At 46.1% G+C, this 20,688-nt stretch overlaps 1 protein-coding gene across 1 annotated transcript in view; it reads left to right on the top strand.

Annotated features, from left to right (window-relative positions):
* The first annotated feature begins 685 nt into the window (after nt 1-685).
* CCDC33 (coiled-coil domain containing 33) overlaps nt 686-20,688 on the top strand; it is a 183,742-nt gene continuing 163,739 nt past the window's right edge. The window contains exons 1-2 of the mRNA XM_067471185.1: nt 686-1,024; nt 3,935-4,138. Of these exons, the coding sequence (XP_067327286.1) occupies nt 686-1,024; nt 3,935-4,138 (543 nt within the window). The remainder of the gene's footprint in view (nt 1,025-3,934; nt 4,139-20,688) is intronic.

Genomic DNA, 20,688 nt, shown 5'->3' with positions numbered 1-20,688 from the left:
GATCCTTTTAGTCGCCCTCCTCTGGACACATTCCAGCTTGTCAATATCTCTCTTGAATTGTGGTGCCCAGAATTGGACACAATATTCCAGATGTGGTCTAACCAAAGCAGAATAGAGGGGTAGCATTACTTCCCTAGATCTAGACACTAGGCTCCTCTTGATGCAGGCCAAAATCCCATTGGCTTTTTTTGCCGCCACGTCACATTGTTGGCTCATGTTTAACTTGTTGTCCACGAGGACTCCAAGATCTTTTTCACACGTACTGCTCTCGAGCCAGGCATCCCCCATGACCAAGAGATATGACCTTGGGGGTCCCCCATGACCAACAGAATATTACTGTATTTTCTGATGGTCTTTGGCAACCCCCCTGATACTCCTTCATGACCCCCCCCCCGGGTCCCGACCCCCTATGATGAGAGACATTAACCTAGAGATTCCTCGTGATAACATTTTAATCAAACCTGTGAAGAATCCAATCTATAAAAGTCACAATTGCAAATGTGGAGGGATAACTGTCCTTACCTTTTTGGTTTTCATTTCACAAACAGGTTTCTGCAAGAACGACAAGAACCACGATGCCCGCCTGCGCATCGAAGCCTTGCGCCTCCGTGGGTCTTCTCTGAAGGGGGCCATCAAGGCCGGCGAGGCTTTCTTTGCCATCTACCCGCGCACCAACCAGCCGCGCATGAACCTGTTTGCCGGCCGAGACGAAGACGTGTATGGCTACAGCGACATCCTGGTGCTGCTGCGAGTGGGTCCAGACGATCTGGCCATGCACTGCGGGAGGATGGCCTTCACCGTGTCCTTCCACGAGCACCGACCAGTGGCCCAGAGGAAGAGGCCCATCACGCCCCGCCGCCTCTCGCCGTTGCCTCCCACCAAGGCGGAGGAGCTGCCCGAGGGAGAGGAAACCAGTTCCCTGTCTCCTTCCCAGTCTCTGCAGGTCCCTCGCTTGGTCTATCCAGTCTCCACCTCAGAAACTTCCACTTCGCTTTTATTCAGCATGGAACCCCACACCCCCCAGGTTAGGAGAAGAGTGAATTTTTGTCACAACATTTCGTTTCTTGGGAAGGGAAAAAGGAATTGGCATGACATCGTTGCTGGAGCATTGAACTCCATCAGCATTATTGTCCATGATATATATGGGATTCATCGTGAGATATCTTGGAGATGGGACCCATGTATGATGTATACGGAACACATCCTGAGATATCTTGGAGATGGGACCCAAATACCATATATATGGAATCCATCATGACATATCTTGGAGATGGGACTCAAATACGATATATGGGATACATCATGAGATATCTTGGAGATGGGACTCAAGTACAATACATATGGGGTACATCATGAGATATCTTGGAGATGGGACCCAAGTACAATACATAGGGAATCCATCATGAGATATCTTGGAGACGAGAGTCAAGTACGATATATATGGGATACATCATGAGTTTTCTTGGAGATGGGACCCAAATACGATATATAAGGAATCCATCATGAGATATCTTGGACATGGGACCCAAGTACCATATATATGGAATCCATCATGAGATATCTTGGAGATGGGACTCAAATAAAATATATATGGGATACATCATGAGATATCTTGGAGATGGGACTCAAATACGATATATATGGGATACATCATAAGATATGTACAATACCAAAGTACAATACATATGGGATACATCATGAGATATCTTGGAGAAGGGATCCAAATACATATGGAATACATTATGAGCTTTCTTGGAGATGGGACCCAAATATGATATATATTGGATACATCATGAGATATCTTGGAGATGGGATCCATGTATGATATCACATCCTGAGATATCTTGGAGATGGGACCCAAGTACCATATATATGGAATCCATCATGAGATATCTTGGAGGTGGGATGCAAGTACCATATATATGGAATACATCATGATATTTTTTGGAGATGGGACCCAAGTACAATACATAGGGAACCCATCATGAGATATCTTGGGGATTGGATTCAAATAAGATATATAAGGAATACATCATGAGATATCTTGGAGATGGGACCCAAATACGACATATAAGGAATACATCATGAGATATCTTGGAGATGGGACCCAAATACGATATATAAGGAATACATCATGAGATATCTTGGAGACAGGACTCAAGTACGATATGTATGGAATACATCATAAGATATCTTGGAGATGGGACCCAAGAACCATGTATATGGAATACATCCTGAGATATCTTGGAGATGGGACCCAAGTACCATATATATGGAATCCATCATGAGATATCTTGGAGATGGGATCCATGTATGATATGCACGGGAAACATCATGAGATATCTTGGAGATCGCACCCAACTATGAGATATACAGGAAACATCATGAGATATCTCAGCATGTATAGGGTAATTCTACACAAACATAGGGTGCATTTTAACTGATATGGAATTGAATCCTGGAAGATGTTGTTTGACAAGATCTCCAGCCTTCTCTGCCCAACCACATCAGTGCCTCAGCAAACTACATCATCAAGGATTTCATAGCATTGAGCAATGGTAGTGAAATTGAGGTCACACCAAATTAATTCTATGGAGTATATGCACCCACTCAGCCATGAAAACCCACTGGGTGACCTTGGATGAGCTCTAGAAAACCCTTAGGGCTAACTTAAGTTGGAAATGATTTGATGGCATCCAACAACAACAATAGGAAATATTCATGATGTAAAGGATGACATTATGCACAGGAACTGAAATGTATGTACAGTCAGCCCACTCTAGGGGTCTCTAGGTCCTCCAGAATGACTGTATCTGACCAAGAATGACTCTTGGTCAGATCTGGAGGACCTAGAGATTTCCAGAGAGAGATGTTCTAGGAATCTTTAGGTATTCCGATGTGACCTTATGGCAGTGATCCTCAACTTTCCTAATGCCATGACCCCTTAATACAGCCCCTCATGTTGTGGTGACCCCCAACCATAATGTTGTTTTTGTTGCTACTTGATACCTGTCATTTTCCTACTGTTATAAATCATAATGTAAATATCAGATATGCAAGATGTATTTTCATTCAATGGACCAAACTGGGCACAAATACCCAATGCACCCACATGTAAATGCTAGTGGGGTTGGGGGAGGATTGACTTTGTAATTTGGGAGTTGTAGTTGCTGGGATTTATAGTTCACCTACAATCAAAGAGCATTCTGAACTCCACCAGCGATGGATTTGAACCTAATTTGCCACACAGAACTTCCATGACCAACGGAAAACACTGGAAGGGTTTGGTGGGTATTGACCTTGCATTTGGGAGTTGGAGTTCACCTATATGCAGAGAGCATGGTGGACTCATCCAAACTTGGCACAAATACTCAATATGCACAAATGTGAACCTAATTTGCCACACAGAACTTCCATGACCAACGGAAAACACTGGAAGGGTTTGGTGGGTATTGACCTTGAGTTTGGGAGTTGTAGTTCATCTATATCCAGAGAGCACTGTGGACTCACGCAATAGTGGATCTTGACCAAACTTGGCAAAAATACTCAATATGCACAAATGTGAACACTGGTGGATCTTGGGGAAAATAGACCTTGACTTTTGGGAGTTGTAGTTGCTGGGATTTATAGTTCATTACAATCAAAGAACATTCTGAACTCCACCAACGATAGAATTGGCTCAAACTTCCTATATGGAATCCCCATGATGATCAGAAAATACTGTGTTTTCTGATGGTCTTTGGCAACCCCTCTGACACCCCTTCATGACCCCCTCAGGGGTCGTGACCCCCAGGTTGAGAAACACTGCCTTATGGTCAACATCTGGAAGAACCCTTGACCACTCTTCACCCAGATAATCCTAAATATAAAAAGACTGGTCTTTTATACCATGAAGAAGCCTCGTTCTAGAACTTGTTCTTTGTCTTCTCACCAGTTGCTCACCCAACCTCCTGTTCCTCATCACGAAGCTCCTCCAGAAGAAATGGACGATCCATCACATGACAGGGCATCGGTATCTCTGCCATCGTCCTTGTCGTCCTCACCAGTTTTGCTGCGGCGATTGCCAAGCGATGCCAGTCTCCACCTCCCGTCTCCAGAAGACAGCCCTAAGCTGGACTTTGAGGATGGTTCTTCAAGAGTAAGTCAGATGCCTTTGCTTCTATTCATCTTTTGTCAAGTGGCTTAGAAATGCATTTATGAGGTTGTACGTAATGCATATGGGCTTCCCATGGAGATCTATCTATCGCACTTGTTCTCAACCTTCGTAATGCCGCGACCCCTTAGTGCAGGTCCTCATGTGGTGGTGACCCCCAACCATAATGTTATTGTAGTTGCTTCTTCATAACTGTAATTTTGCTCCTGTTATGAATTGTAATGTAAATATCTGATATGCAGGATGTATTTTCAGTCGCTGGACCAAATTTGGCACAAATACCCGATACGCCCAACATTTGAATACTGGTGGGGTTGGGGGTGATTGATTTTGTCATTTGGTAATGCTGGAGTTGCTGGGATTTATAGTTCATCTTAAATCAAAGAGCCTTCTGAACTCCATCAATGATGGAATTGAATCAAACATGGCACACAGAATTCCCATGACCAAGAGAAAATATTGGGAAGGTCTGGTGGAAATTGACCTTGAGTTTTTTTTGGAGTTGTAGTTCACCTATACCCATACTGTGGACTCAAGCAATGATGGATCTGGATCAAACTTGGAACAAATTCTCAATATGCCCAAATATGAACACTGGTGGAGTTTGGAGAAAACAGATCTTGCCATTTGGGAGTTGTAGTTGTTGGGATTTATAGTTCGCCCACAATGAAATAGCATTCTGAACCCCACCAATGATAGAATTGGAACAAACCTTCCACGCAGAATCCCCATGACCAACAGAAAATACTATGTATTGTCGAAGGCTTTCATGGCTGTAATCGCTGGGTTGTTGTAGGTTTTTTCGGGCTGTATGGCCATGTTCTAGAGGCATTCTCTCCTGACGTTTCGCCTGCACTTTGGCAAGCATCCTCAGAGGTAGTGAGGCCTGTTGGAGCTAGGCAAAAGGGTTTATATATCTGCGGAATGACCAGGGTGAGACAAAGGACTCTTCTCTGTTAGAGCTAGGTGTGAATGTTCCAACTGACCACCTTGATTAGCATACAATGGCCTGACAGTGCCTGGGGCAAACTTTTGTTGAGAGGTAATTAGATGTCCCTGCCTGTTTCCTCTCTGTTTTGCTGTTGTAATTTTAGAGTTTTTTAATACTGGTAGCCAGATTTTGTTCATTTTCATGGTTTCTTCCTTTCTGTTGACGTTGTCCACATGCTTCTTGTGGATTTCAGTGGCTTCTCTGTGTAGCCTGACATGGTGGTTGTGAGACTGGTCCAGCATTTCTGTGTTCTCAAATAATATGCTGTGTCCAGGTTGGTTCATCGGGTGCTCTGCTATGGCTGATTTCTCTGGCTGAAGTAGTCTGCAGTGCCTTCCATGTTCCTTGATGCGTGTCTGGGCAATGCTGCGTGTGGTGGTCCCTCTGGAGACTTCTTGTCCACAGCTGCATGGTATACAATGTTAGACTCCTGCGGAGGTGAGAGGATCCCTCTTGTCCTTTGCTGAACGGAGCATTGGTTGGATTTTCTTGGTGGGTCTGGAGATCGTTTGTATGTTGTGTTTCCTCCTCAGCTTCCCTCTGCGGTCAGTGGTTCCCTTGATGTCTGGCAGGAACACTTTTCCTCTGGGTGGATCTTCGTCTTTATTCTCGTGGCTTGTTCTTGGTCTTGCAGCTCTTCTGATGTCTGAGGTGGAGTATCCCGCTATTAGCCCCAGCTCCTGCCAACCTAGCATGCAAATGTGAGTAGATCAATAGGTACTGTCCCGGCAGGGAAAGTAACGATGCTCTACGAAGTCCTGATAGTGGCCACATGACCTTGGAGGTGGCTATGGACAACACCGCCTCCTTGGTTTAGAAATTGAGATTTTATTTATTTATTTATCTATTTATTTGGCAGTTTTGTATCCCGGTCTTCTTCTCACCTCCGTTCAAGGGACTCAGGCCGGTTTCCAACATCAGTATTACAGACAGTCATTAAAACATCCTATTCTAAATCACACTAAAACATGGAAATAGCCAAATACAATCCTATAATTACAGTGGTCAGTCGTCATCAAAGTCATTATTCGTCGTCATCCATCCATATCACAGGATCAGGGCTCATTCGTCGAATGCCGATCCCCAAAGCCAAGTTTTCACCTGTTTCCTGAACGTTAAGATAGAAGGGGCAGATTCTGATCTCCAGTGGAAGGGAGTTCCAGAGTCGAGGGGCCACCACCGAGAAGGCCCTGTCTCTCGTCCCCACCAGCCTTTGTCCCATCCTGGTCATTCCACAGATATATAAACCCTTTTTCCTAGTTCCAACAGACCTCACTGCCTCTGAGGATTTTTTTTTGTCGTGTCAGGAGCAAGTCGCTTCTGGTGTGAGAGAATTGGCCGTCTGCAAGGATGTTGCCCAGGGGACGCCTGGATGATTTGATGTTTTTATCATCCTTGTGGGAGGCTTCTCTCATGTCCCCGCATGAGGAGCTGGAGCTGATAGAGGGAGCTCATCCACCTTTCCCCGGATTCGAACCTGCAACCTGTCGGTCTTCAGTCCTGCCAGCACAGGGGTTGAACCCACTGCGCCACTGGGGGTTCCTGCCTCTGAGGATGCTTGCCATAGATGCTTGCCAGGAGAGAATGCCTCTAGACCATGGCCATATAGCCCGAAAAAACCTACAACAACCCAGTGATTCCGGCCATGAAAGCCTTCGACAATACAGAGTGTCAACTTCTTTGGTGACAATTTCAGAAAACGTGTTCATCGTTGGCAGAAACGTATCCAATTGTCTGGTGATCATGTGGAGAAGTGAATAGTGGTTGTTAAAGAGCACGTTCTCAGGAGTATTTCTGCGTTTGATTTATTAAAACATTCCCACCCAAACCCAAGTAACGAAGGTGGAGGCATTACTTGTCATTCAACCCTCATACATCATCAGAATAAAAAGTCACTGGCTTGGGTCTCCAGCGTGAGAGCTTTTTCCCGGCTGTGATGGAGGATGATTGCTATGGCCCGATTTTGCTTGCCGAGCGTCTGCTGGACGCAAAGAAAACGGCAATCGATAGTAATCAGCCGTGAGCGGTAGTTATTGTAAAAGGCCGTCAAAGTGTCAGGCGGAGCCGCGGGTGAGGAATGGGAACAATGCCGGCTTGCCATATTTATGGCCACAGAGCTGAACTGTCACGGAGGAAGAAGAAGCCGCAAACGGGGCCGAGAGCCGTGCCCGAATACGTCAGGATGGAAATATCCGCCTTAAGCAAGATGTCCACTTCTTTAACGCTGCGTACCATATTTTCATGCACGGCATGCATCGTCCACCATCTCATCCCAGTGTTTCTTTACATGATAAGCTGGCTAAGACCGATGGGATTTGGACGATGGAATCGGATAATGAGATGCGGAGGGTCTATGTTTTTTTATTGGTTTTGTTATTTAGTAATTTTTCTTCATGTTCATAGAATCCTAGAATGAAAGAGTGGGAAGAGACCTGGTGGGCCATTATCCAGTCCAACCCCCAATTCTCCCAAGAAGCAGGAATGTTGCATTCAAATCACCCCCCACAGATGGACATCCAGCCTCTGTTTCAAAGCTTCCAAAGAAGGAGCCTCCACCACACTCCCTCCGGGGCAGAGAGTTCCACTGCTGAACGGCTCTCACAGTCAGGAAGTTCTTCCTCATGTTCAGATGGAATCTCCCCTCTTGGAGTTTGAAGCCATTGTTCCCTTGTGTCCTAGTCTCCGAGGAAGGAGTAAACAAGCTTGCTCCCTCCTCCTCCCTGTGGCTTCACCTCACATATTTATACATGGCTCTCATCATGTCTCCTCTCAGCCTTCTCTTCTTCAGGCTAAACATGCCCAGCTCTTTAAGCCGCTCCTCATAGGGCTTGTTCTCCAGACCCTTGATCATTTGAGTCACCCTCCTCTGGACACTATTCCAGCTTGTCAATATCTCTCTTCAATTGTGGTGCCCAGAATAGGACACAATATTCCAGGTAAAGTGGTCTAACCAGAGCAGAATAGAGAATGGGGAGCATGACTTCCCTGGATCTAGACACTATGCTCCTCTTGATGCAGGCCAAAATCTCATTGGCTTTTTTTGCTGCCACATCACATTGTTGGCTCATGTTTAACTTGTTGTCCACAAGGACTCCAAGATCTTTTTCACATGTACTGCTCTTGAGCCAGGCATTGTCCCCTATTCTGTCCTTTTTCTACTGACATAAGAAAAGAAGTCCTTTTTTATTGTTTTTAATGTCCCTGGCAAGCCTGAGCTCGTTTTGTGCTTTAGCCTTGCGGACCTTTTCCCTACAGGTGTTGGCTATTTGTTTGAATTCTTCTTTGGTGATTTCTCTCTTTTTCCACTTCTTGTGCATGTCTCTTTTGTGTTTTAGCACAGTTAGAAGTTCTTTGGACATCCATTCTGGCTTCTTTGCGCTTGTCCTATTTTTTCTCTATGTTGGCACGGTTTGCAATTGCGGAATTGAGGAATTCTTGAGGAATTCCCATCCATCCGTATCTCCCTTATATCTGTGTCCACGGAATGCTGCTCAGTGTTTCCTTCATTTTTCTGAAATCACCTCTCCTAAAGTCCAAAATACAGGTTTGACTTGTCTTAGTTTCAGCCTTTCTTTGTACCTCAAATTGCAGGGTACCTCTCATATGCACCAGGTAGCAAACCCAATATTCCAGGTAAAGTGGTCTAACCAAAGCAGAATAGAGGGGTGTGAGCCAGGCCTCATCATCCCCCATTCTGTATCTTTGCATTTCGTTTTTCCTGCCTAAGTGGAGTCTCTTGCATTTGTCTCCAGAATCCCATCGCACTGAACCATGGCAAAGGGGTGTCAGATCGCTTTCATTCTGCAGTGTAGATGCAATCTTTGTTTCTTGTCTTGGTGGTGTGGAGGCACAGAATGTGTTACCGAAGACGGAGGACAGAGGACGCGAGAAAGTTCCTCACACGGTCTCTGTAATGTATTCTTCGGCACGACTGGAGAGGCTGAGCGAGGCGCAAGGGCTTTGCGTGTGCATTTCATGAGATGAGCACAACAGTGGCTTCCGTGTGTATGTTTGGGATTATTCCAGCATGAGGCTCCAGGGGGAAAAAAAGAGAGAGCTTTGAGCATGAAGCAGATTAATCGGGGACTAAGCTCCGGTGCGCAGCCTCCTCCACATCCGAGAGTCATTGGGAGCGACACCCAGAACTGGTTGCCGTGGAAAGAAATATCCATTGGATTCCCAAAGTGTGTTTGTTTACCAAGGAGAGAAACGAGCTGCACAGAACACGGGAAGGAGAAACACACAGGGTTTGGATGAGATTTCTGAAACTGGTGTCTAGGAAATAGCTGAAACAGAGGGATCTTTGGACCATTGGATGGGGAACGTTGATCTTTCCAACTTTGCAATAATGAAAACGTATAAGATCCAAAATGGGGAATGCTGATCTTTCCAACTTCGCAACGCAATAATGGAAACACTCAAGATCCAACCATGTTGACCTTGTATTCCTATATTGTAGGAATATAATTTCATACGATGCTTGGTTTTCTTTTTGATGGGAAACAGCCAGTTTTGTAATTTGTCAGGCTACACAGAGAAGCCATTGAAATCCACAAGAAGCAGGTGGACAATTTCAACAGAAAGGAGGAAACCATGAAAATGAACACAATCTGGCTACCAGTATTAAAAAACTCTAAAATTACAACAGCAAAACAACAGAGAGGAAACAATCAAGGACATCTAATCACCTCTCAACAAAAGATTGCCCCAGGCACTGCCAGGCAATCAAATGCTAATCAAGGTGGTCAGTTGAAACATTCACACCTAACTGCAGCAGAGAAGAGCCCTTTGTCCCACCCTGGTCATTCCACAGATATATAAACCCTTTTTCCTAGTTGCAACAGACCTCACTCCCTCTGAGGATGCTTGCCATAGATGCAGGCGAAACGTCAGGAGAGGATGCCTCTAGAACATGGCCATGTAGCCTGAAAAAACCTACAACAACCCAGTTTTGTAATTCCTGACAGAGAAGGCGAAAGACCTTGTAAAACTAAGTCTCTCGGGATTCCATATCACTGAGTCATAGCAGTTTAAGTGGTTTCAAACTGCATTAATTCAGCAGTGTAGATTCATCCTTGGAGGTCTCTCATTTATAGAGTCACAGGTGATGGCAAATAACATCCTAAAAAACAGATGAGTCTCCTTTGGGAGACATAAAGCGGGTAGAAATAAAAATAAAAATAATAATAGTAGTAATAATAATAACAGCAACAATGGTATGATTTGTTTAACCAATAGCGAAAGGACCAAGGCCGTGACATCTCCAGCTCATCCCCTGTTTGGGTATCAGCCAGAACGCCAATGACTTAAATCTAGACATAGTTTTCTAAGATCTATAGAGACACTCGCTGGAACACCTCAGCAAGCAAGAGTCCAAAAGTGGCAGGCTCAAACCCAGAACATGGACAATGGAGGACCTTCTTGCAGCCACACCTGAGGCATCTTGAAGTGGACAGCTACTGTTCAAAGGACAATTAATAGAATACCAAGTCTGCAAATTTTGTGTTTTGTTTGGTTGTTGGTCTGTTTTTTATATTATATGGAGAGAATTCTACGCCAGTTTGTGAACCTGGATATTAATTATTATTATTTTAAGAATCATAGTATTATTTTGGAGGAAAAGCTTTCCTTAGAAAGATGGATTTTTTAAAATAAATTCTGAGCGCATGCTGAATTAAGAGGGAAATAAAATGTTTCTGGGTAAGAACCACATGGAAGCGGAATGCACCCGGGAACAAAAGGTTTGGAGAGATCCGGGTGGGCTTGCCTTCCTCAACAGCCCTTGGATTGCCTTTTGTGTCTCAGGGAGGGAACCCCAATCTCGCTAACAACCCCACTCAACAATACATTAAACCCCATCTCGCTCAAAGGCCATTTTCTCCAATTCAGGGAAAAAATGGGAAATCAAAATTCATGGCGTGGGATACCCAACCCTCAAGCAATCAGCTCTGAAGAAGAGGAGAGAAAATGAGAGGAGGGGAAACGCGTTGGCTGATTGCATTTCTGAATCAGAAATTCTTGATTGGTCTTTTTGTTTAAAAAAGGAGACAATTTTGCACAAAGTGGATCTAATGTCCTTTTCCCTCGATGGCATTCTTTTGTGATTGCCGTTTCTCTCCATCTAACCATTTTCTTTCGGATCAAAGGATATCTATTCCCGACCGGTGTTATTTCTATATTCCCGAAGGCTTTCCTGCCCGGAATCACTGGCTCGCTGTGAGTTTTCCGGGCAGCGTGGTCATGTTCCAGAAGCATTCTCTCCTGACATTTTGCCTGAATCTATTACAGGCATCCTCAGAGGTTGTGAGTCCTATTGGCAACTAGGAAAGTGGGGTTGATATATCTGTGGGATGATGCCCAGGGTGGGAGGAAGAAAGAACTCTTGTCTGTTGGAGGTAGGGGTCAATGTTTCAATTGACCATCTTGATTAGCATTGAATGGCCTTGCAGCTTCAAAGTGTGACTGGTTGCTGCTTGAGGGAATCCTTTGTTGGGAGGTGTTAGTTGGCCCTGGGAGAAAGAACTCTTGTCTGTTGGAGGTAGGGGTGAATTTTCCAATTGGCCACCTTGATTAGCATTGAATGGCCTTGCAGCTTCAAAGTGTGGCTGGTTGCTGCCTGGGGGAATCCTTTGTTGGGAGGTGTTAGTTGGCCCTGGGAGAAAGAACTCTTGTCTGTTGGAGGTTGGGGTGAATTTTTTAATTGGCCATCTTGATTCGCCTGGCAGTTTCAAGATCTGCCTTGAAAAAAATACCCTCTAAAATCATCACAGTAAATAAACTGTGTATAGGGTATAGGGTTACAGCCTGTGTTAGATGGGGTTGCACTCCCCCTGAAGACGCAGGTTCGCAGTTTGGGTGTGATCCTGGACTCATCGCTGAGCCTGGAACCCCAGGTTTCGGCGGTGACCAGGGGAGCATTCGCACAATTAAAACTCGTGTGCCAACTGCGCCCGTACCTTGGGAAGTCTGACTTGGCCACGGTAGTCCACACTCTGGTTACATCCCGTTTAGACTACTGCAACACTCTCTACGTGGGGTTGCCTTTGAAGACGGCTCGGAAGCTCCAACTAGTCCAACGCTCGGCAGCCATGATACTAACTGGAGCGGGGCGCAGGGAGCATACAACTCCTTTGCTGCACCAGCTCCACTGGCTGCCGATCTGCTACCGGGCTCAATTCAAAGTGCTGGCGTTGGCCTATAAAGCCCTAAACGGTTCTGGCCCAAGCTACCTATCCGAACGTATCTCGGCCTATCAGCCCGCCAGGACCCTGAGATCTTCTGGGGAGGCCCTGCTCTCTATCCCGCCTGCTTCACAGGTGCGGCTGGCGGGGACGAGAGACAGGGCCTTTTCTGTGGTGGTCCCCCGGCTGTGGAACGCCCTTCCCATGGAGGTAAGATCAGCCCCCTCGCTGATGGTGTTCCGAAGAAGATTAAAAACCTGGATGTTCGAACAGGCATTTGGTTAATCGGTGCAATGAATGTGATGATTACAGGAATGGTAATATGGATGACGAAACTGGATCACGATTTTAGTCATGAGATGCATTGGGTTGTTATTGTTGTGTCAAGATAGTGTATTATGCTTTTATGGTTTTAAATTGTATATCGTTGACTGTTGTACCTTTGTTGTAAACCGCGTTGAGTCACCTGTTAGGCTGAGAAACTGCGGTATACAAGTAAAGTAAAGTAAAGTAAAGTAAGTAAATAAATAAATAAATAAATAAAGAGCAACACTCCAAAGCAGGGGAAATCCTGACAAGAAGCAATCAGGGCCAGCTAATCATCTACCAACAGAGAACTCCCCCAGGCATTACGATTTCTTTGCTTCTGTAATCCACGAGAGCTCTGGCTCAAATAATCCGATTCTTCTTGACGACGTTCCAAGGCTCGTGTTTTGATGCCTCCCCTCCATATTTATTTACATTGAAACAGACCAACTGTCCATAAACTGTATCAAATGTGACTTCTGAGCAGGCACTTGTCCTTAAGTGGGCTGTAAAGGAAAGGTTGTAAACGCTGGGCGTTTGGCTAGCTAACTGGAAGATGATGAAGAGACAAGCCACACGATGGCTGACGGGCAGGATTTATTTATTTGTCGTGTCAGGGGAACCAGTCCATTGTATGACATTTCTAACAGAACAAAACAAACAAACAGACAAAACACAGAATTTGCAAGCTTGGTAGTTGATTAAATGTCCTTTGACCAGTCTCTGTCCCCTTGGCGTGCCTCTGGTGTTGCCGCAAGGAGGTCCTCCCTTGTGCATCATGTGGCAGATGGGCTCAGGGTGCATTGCAACAGGTGGTCAGTGGTTTGCTCTTCTTCTCCACACTCGCATGCCGTGGACTCCACTTTGTGGCCCCATTTCTTGAGGTTGGCTCTGCATCTCGTGGTGCCAGAGCGCAGTCTGTTCAGCGCCTTCCAAGTCGCCCAGTCTTCTGTGTGCCCAGGGGGGAGTCTCTCATTTGGTATCAATTCTGGGTTTGAGCCTGCCACTTTTGGACTCTTGCTTGCTGAGGTGTTCCAGCGAGTGTCTCTGTAGATCTTAGAAAACTATTTCTTGATTTAAGTTGTTGACGTGCTGGCTGATACCCAAACAGGGGATGAGCTGGAGATGTCTCTGCCTTGGTCCTTTCACTATTGGCTGCTACTTCCCGGCAGATGTTAGGTGGTACAATACTAGCTAAGCAGTGTCAGTGGTGTAGGGCGCAGACACCCCGTGATAATGTGGCATGTCTCATTCAGAGCCACATCCACTGTTTTAGCGTGGTGAGATGTGTTCCACACTGGGCATTTGTACTCAGCAGCAGAGTAGCACAGCGCAAGGGCAGATGTCTTCACTGTGTCTGGTTGTGATCCCCAGGTTGTGCCAGTCAGCTTTCGTATGATATTGTTTCTAGCACCCACCTTTTGCTTGATGTTCAGGCAGTGCTTCCTGTAGGTCAGCGCACGGTCCAGAGTGACTCCCAGGTATTTGGGTGCGCTGCAATGCTCCAGTGGGATTCCTTCCTTCCCAGGTAATAATCCTCAGAGCTCGGGATGCTTGTCTGTTCTTGAGATGAAAGGCACATGTCTGTGTTTTGGATGGGTTGGGGATTAGCTGGTTTTCCCTGTAGTAGGCAGTAAGGGCACCTAGAGCTTCGGAAAGCTTCTGTTCTACCATCTCAAAGCTCCCTGCTTGAGCGGTGATGGCACGATCATCAGCATAGATGAAGCTCTCTGTCCCTTCTGGCAGTGGCTGGTCATTTGTGTAATTGTTGAACATGGATGGAGCAAGCACGCTCCCCCAAGGCCGGCCGTTCTTCCGTTTCCGCCATCTGCTTCTCTGGCCCTGGGACTCAACAAAGAAGCTCCTGTTTTGTAGCAGGTTTCCTATGAGGCGGGTGAGGGGGTCGTCCTTTGTGATACTATACATTTTTCTCAGGAGGAGGCAGCGGTGGTTCACAGTATCATAGGCTGCTGACAGGAACAACAACATAGCACTTTATTTGTATACCTGTAATAGGCAGTAAGGGCACCTAGAGCTTCGGAGAGCTTCTGACGGGCAGGATGGAGTGACATCTCGGTGCTTTTATTGGCAGCGGCACCAAGGAGGAAGCTGGATACGGCTTGGCAGGAATGTCACAGCAACTGGGGGGGGATTCTCCATCAGGCCCCACCATGAACGCTGAACCGTCTCTCTTATTCTTCCAGTTGTTGATGTATTTCTGGATTTTAGTCCTCACTCCCTTCCGACTGGGGGGACTTCTCCTAAGAGACTGGAGGGAAACGAGGCCCGGTCCATTCATCACAAAGCGAAATGAAGCTGGTTGCACGGGAGGGCGTTGCATGAAGTTGTCAGGGAGCATCAGTGCTGCTCGGTGGAGCGTGGGGCCTGCAATTTGTAGGGCTTTGAAGGTCTGTCAGCCGGGCGCAAGGGGGGGGGGGGAGGCAGCCCTTGATAGATTTGTCAGAGCGAGGGAGCTTGAGAATGAGAACCAGCGTGGTGCATTGGGGCGGGGACAGGACTAGAGCATGTGCGCACAGGAATACATGTATGCACGTTTGCTGAGTTTAGGGGGAAAAAGATGCCTGTGAAAGAAAAAACCTTCAATGCAATTCTATCATCAGCTTCCAATGGAGATCAACCACAAAGCCATGCTGGAAGATCTAGATGTTCCTAAACAGAACATTTCCCTAGGAACATCTAGATCCTTCTTTCATCAGCTTCCAATGGAGCTCAACCACACATGCTGGAAGACTTGAAGTTTCTAAAGAGACATTTCTCTAGGGACATCTAGATCCTTCTTTCAGGAGCTTCCATGGAGACCAACCACAAAGCCATGCTGGAAGACCTGGAAAGTTCCTAAAGAGAAACTTCTCTAGGAAGATCTAGGTCCTTCAATGCAATTCTTTTATCAGCTTCAAATGAAGATCAACCACAAAGTGAGACCTAGAAGTTCCTCGTGAAGCATTATTTGGGTTAAAAACAATTGCAATTACTTTATATATACTGTATCTAGATATTCCTAGATAAATGTTCTCTTTAGGAACATCTAGGACTTCCAGCACGGCTTTGTGGTTGATCTCCATTGGAAGCTGATAAAAACATTGCATCGAAGGATCTAGATCTTCCTAGAAAAGTGTTCTCTTTAAGAATTTCTAGATCATCCAACATGGCTTTGTGGTTGATCTCCATTGGAAGCTGATGAAAGAAGGATCTAGATCTCCCTAGAGAAGTGTTCTCTTTAAGAACTTCTAGGTCATCCAACATGGCTTTGTGGTTGATCTCCATTGGAAGCTGATGAAAGAAGGATCTAGATGTTCCTAGATAAACATTCTGTTGAGGAACATCTAGGTCTTCCAGCATGACTTGGTGGTCAACAGTTTAGAAGCTATTTGCCCTCTAACACCAAAATAAATATAGGCACTGTTTAAACCAGTCAGATCCTGTTATCAAGACATCCACTGTTTGAGCGTGGTGAGATGTGTTCCACACTGGGCATGCGTAGAGTAGCAAAGTAGCACAGTGCAAGGGCTGATGTCTTCACTGTGTCTGGTTGTGATCCCCAGGTTGTGCCAGTCAGCTTTCATATGATATTGTTTCTAGCGCCCACTTTTTGCTTGATGTATTTTTGATGTATATTGGGTATTGGGTATAATGAAAATCCATCCTGCATATCAGATATTTACATGACGATTCATGACAGGAACAAAATGAGTTCTGAAGTAGCAATGAAAATAATGTGATGGTTGGGGGTCACTAACACGAAGAACTGTGGTAAGTGGTCGCAGCATTAAGAGGGTAGAGAACCACCACACTAATTGAAGCTTCTGGGCTGTCTTCAAAGGCAGTCCCACATATAGAGCATTGCAGCAATCCATACGAGGTGTGACTAAGGCATGGACCGCTGTGGCCAATCTGGCTTGTTGGACTGCAATGCCCACGATCCCGTAACAGAGAGATATGGTGTCAAGCTGCATTAATTCTGCAATGTAAACGCGCCCTGATTCATTGGGGGAAGGACTCCTCCCTTGATATTCTTGGCTTGCTGCAACAGGATCTTGGGAGAGAGAGAGGGAAAAAACACAGATGTGATGTTAGCAACCTTCCTTCTATTTGGATAAGGTAGTAATTAAGTATTCAGCGCCACCCGCGCGCTTGTTCTCTCCCTTCTAATAATTGCTCAGCAAGTGTCAAGTGTCGGATTTGACAAGACAAGTAAATGGGCTTAAAAGGGGGAAATTGCTTTCTTTTATATTCTCTTTCTCTCTCTCTGTGAGTATATATATATATATATATATATATATATATATATATATATGAAAAAGGAAAGAAGGAGGAGATTGTATCAGAGCAAGCGACAAAACCAGGCACACTAAAAACGACTCACTTAAGGGAACACACACCTACAAGAAGCAACGCCTGAGTATCAAGCAAAGAGTGGGCGCTAGAAACAATATCATGTGAAAGCGGACTAGAACAACCTGGGGATCGCAACCAGACACAGTGAAGGTGTATTTGAGTGAAATTTGCAAATGCTAACCAAGGGGCTTTGAATGAAATTAACAGCAAAAGAGAAACATGCCCTTTCTCTGTGGAAAATGTTTTTGAGAGACAAGATGTGACGTGTAGAAGTCATACAAAGTTCAAGCCTACATAGGAAGTAGTTGTGTTGTGGTTAAGTTCAAAGGTTGTGGTTAAGCGCAGAGTCTGCAGGTACAAGAAGGCACTTTCCATCAAAAGGTCAAGGGAGAGAGGCTGGAAAGAGAGTACTTTCCTTGACCTATTACTTGAGTATAGAAGTCAGCAGAAAAAGAGGAGGGGTGCGGCAGTCACTTGAAGGGTGGCATCTGCGTATGCTGCCAGGATGTCCATCTTCTTCATGAAGAAACTAAAATAAACTTCGTTTTTTGATCTTTTTTGGGACTGTCTCCATCCTTATGTATTCCCATGATGTGGACCTAAGAAGACCCAATTTAGGGTCTCTAACAAAGACATCTGCCTTGCTGCTAAGTATGCATGCCCACTGTGGAAGCGCGCTTGCTCCATCCATGTTCAACATCTACACAAATGACCAGCCACTGCCAGAAGGGACAGAGAGCTTCATCTATGCTGATGATTGTGCCATCACCGCTCAAACAGGGAGCTTTGAGATGGTTGAACAGAAGCTCTCCAAAGCTCTAAGTGCTCTTACTGCCTATGACAGGGAAAACCAACTGATCCCAAACCCATCTAAAACACAGGCATGTGCCTTTCATCTCAAGAACAGACAAGCATCCTGAGCTCTGAAGATCACCTGGGAAGGAACCCCACGGGAGCATTGCAGCACACCCAAATCCCTGGGAGGAGTCACTCTGGAGCATGCTCTGACCTACAAGAAGCATTGCGTGAACATCAAGCAAAAAGTGGGCACTAGAAACAATATCATGCAAAAGTTGACTGGCACAACCTGGAGATCACAACCAGATACAGTGAAGACATCCGCCCTTGCGCTATGCTACTGTGTTCCTGAGTACGCATGCCCAGTGTGGAACACATCTCATTACGCTAAAACAGTGAATGTAGCTCTGAATGAGACATGCCGCATTATCACGGGGTGTCTGCGCCCGACACCACTGGAGACATTACACTGTTAAGCTGGCATTGCCCCACCTGACATCTGCCGGGAAGTGGCAGCAATAGTGAAAGGACCAAGGCAGAGACATCTCCTGCTCATCCCTTGTTTGGGTATCAGCCAGCAAGCCAACAACTTAAATCCAGACATAGTTTTCTAAGATCTACAGAGACACTTGTAAGAACACCTCAGCAAGCGAGAGTCCAAAAGTGGCAGGCTCAAACCCAGAACTGATACCAAATGAGAGACTCCCCCCTGGGCACACAGAAGACTTGGAAGGCGCTGAACAGACTCTGCTTTGGCACCACAAGATGCAGAGCCAATCTTTAGAAATGGGGCCACCAAGTGTAATCCACGACATGCGAGTGTGGAGAAAGAGCAAACCACTGACCACCTGCTGCAATGCACCCTGAGCCCTGGCACATGATGCACAAGGGAGGACCTCCTTGCGGCAACATCAGAGGCACTCCACGGGGCCAGATACTGGTCAAAGGACATTTAACCAACCACCAAGCTTGCAAACTTTGTGCTTTGTTTGTTTGTTAAAAGTGCAATACAACTGTTTGGTTTACTCCTGGCAGGATAAATAAATAAAATAAGGGAACAGACAAGGACTCCTCCACCAAAGTGGAAGGGAATAGCATCCAGCAGGCAAATGCAAGCTTTGGGGGGTGGGGGGTCCTGGCATCCTAGCCGCCCTCCTCTCTGGAGAAATGGGTTGCCGCATCCTTCCTGGAGAAGCGAGGCTTTTCCGGGAATGTTTGGAAAGGAGGGGTCCCAACTGGGGAATGGGGGCGGCAGGGGAGGAAGCATCGCCCGGCTCTTCCTCCTGCCAAGAAGAAGACAAGAGGATGGTTAATGAGTTCCCACAAGACTGGAAGAAGAAGAGGAGGAAGAAAACCTTGCAAAAAGCACCGTGCATCCCCCCCCCCCTCACCCCACTAGCCCTGTAACTCTCCCCCCTCCGTGATTGATAGGTGAAAACTGAGGAAAAGAGAAGGAGATAGACAGTGGCCACAAATGAGGGGAAATTCTGCAGCTCAAGTTCTGTTTTGCTGTTTACTCATTCTGTCTCTGTGGATTCAGCCATTCACAGCTTGCAAATACAGGCTGGGCATCCCTTATCAGGGACCATGAAATCTATGGAATGTCTCACTGGTTGACTACATGTCTTCATGTTGGCAAAGGTTCATGTCTCACTGGTTGACTTCCATAGCCAACTGGTTGGTCATTGGTAATGTCAGAGGAGCCGGGGCGGGAAGTTTGAACTCTAGGTTTTCAAAAATTGTATAAATATGCCTGCATCACTGTGCTCCTGCATGCTTGTGGTGGAATTCTTCCTACAATGCATCCGATCTCAGCTGAATCGCTAATAAAGACATCTCAATTGCTGAACTTCTTCCGCTTTGGTGAGGATTTATTATTTAATTATTTTTGCTGCTGAAATTGGCTTCGCTGGCCTCACCAAGGTTCCAGGACTCTTTTTGGTGCGGTCCTCAGGATCTCCTCGGCTGGGGAGATCCTCCTAAAAGCAGCTCGATATCATTTGGCGACCACGAAGGGACACCCGTGCTAAGTCCGGCGTCAGTAATAGGTGGACCTTCCAGCAGTTCCGGCGTAGTTCCTCTCATATGGGCATTGTTTTGAATCACAGAATGATTTGGAAATTCGGTATGACATGGAGAACTGACAGGTATCGTATTGAGATGGATTAGCACGTCCGAAGCGGACTTTGACTGTGGGAATGGGGCTCCTCTTTGATGTGGCATCTCCGTACCTTCTCCGCAGGGCGCCTTTGACCCCCTCTTGCTTCACAATCTTCTTCACGTAGCTTTGCATCTTCATCAGGAAAGCTGCACCTTGCCTCGGCCTTCAACCACGTGGTTGCGGGCACAAAGGCCTGGCCGAAGCCTGTGAGAAGCCACTAATCCGAGCCTCGGAGCCCTTCCCCCACCCTGGGTCCAATTACGGGGCATTAATCACCTTCACGGTGTCAGTTCTGTCTTCTGTGTTTGCATCCTACAAGGCCAAGGATGTTTTATTTATGCGAGAGTGGAACAACATTGATTAAAATTCCCTTTCACTTGGGTCGGGCCGCAGGAAAGGGAAGGAGGGTGTCCGTGTCCTAATTACTTTCTCCTCCGAAGCGCCTCCGAGCCGTATTTTAAGGGCCTTGGTCCCGATGCACAGCTCAGCACTCCTTCCCCGTTGTTGAGAAGGGTGGAAGGGGACAGATATTGTTTTAATCTCCTTCTGAAAGATAATTGCTTTCTGATTTTTCCACGCCCCTCGCTGGGCCTGTGATGGATTTCCTGGGGAAATTGCTTTCCGTGTCTCGTGTTGGTGGAGACAGGACGGGGCCTGTGTCATCGCAGCGAGGCAGTGATGGACCTCCAAATGAGATTTCACGGCCTCAAATCAGATTATTGCGAGGGTTTCCATTACCCCA

The sequence above is a fragment of the Anolis sagrei genome, chromosome 9, assembly GCF_037176765.1.
Source record: "Anolis sagrei isolate rAnoSag1 chromosome 9, rAnoSag1.mat, whole genome shotgun sequence".
NCBI lineage: Eukaryota > Metazoa > Chordata > Lepidosauria > Squamata > Dactyloidae > Anolis > Anolis sagrei.
Note: the sequence above shows the minus strand (reverse complement) of the source record. Positions and strands in the feature narration are given on the sequence as shown.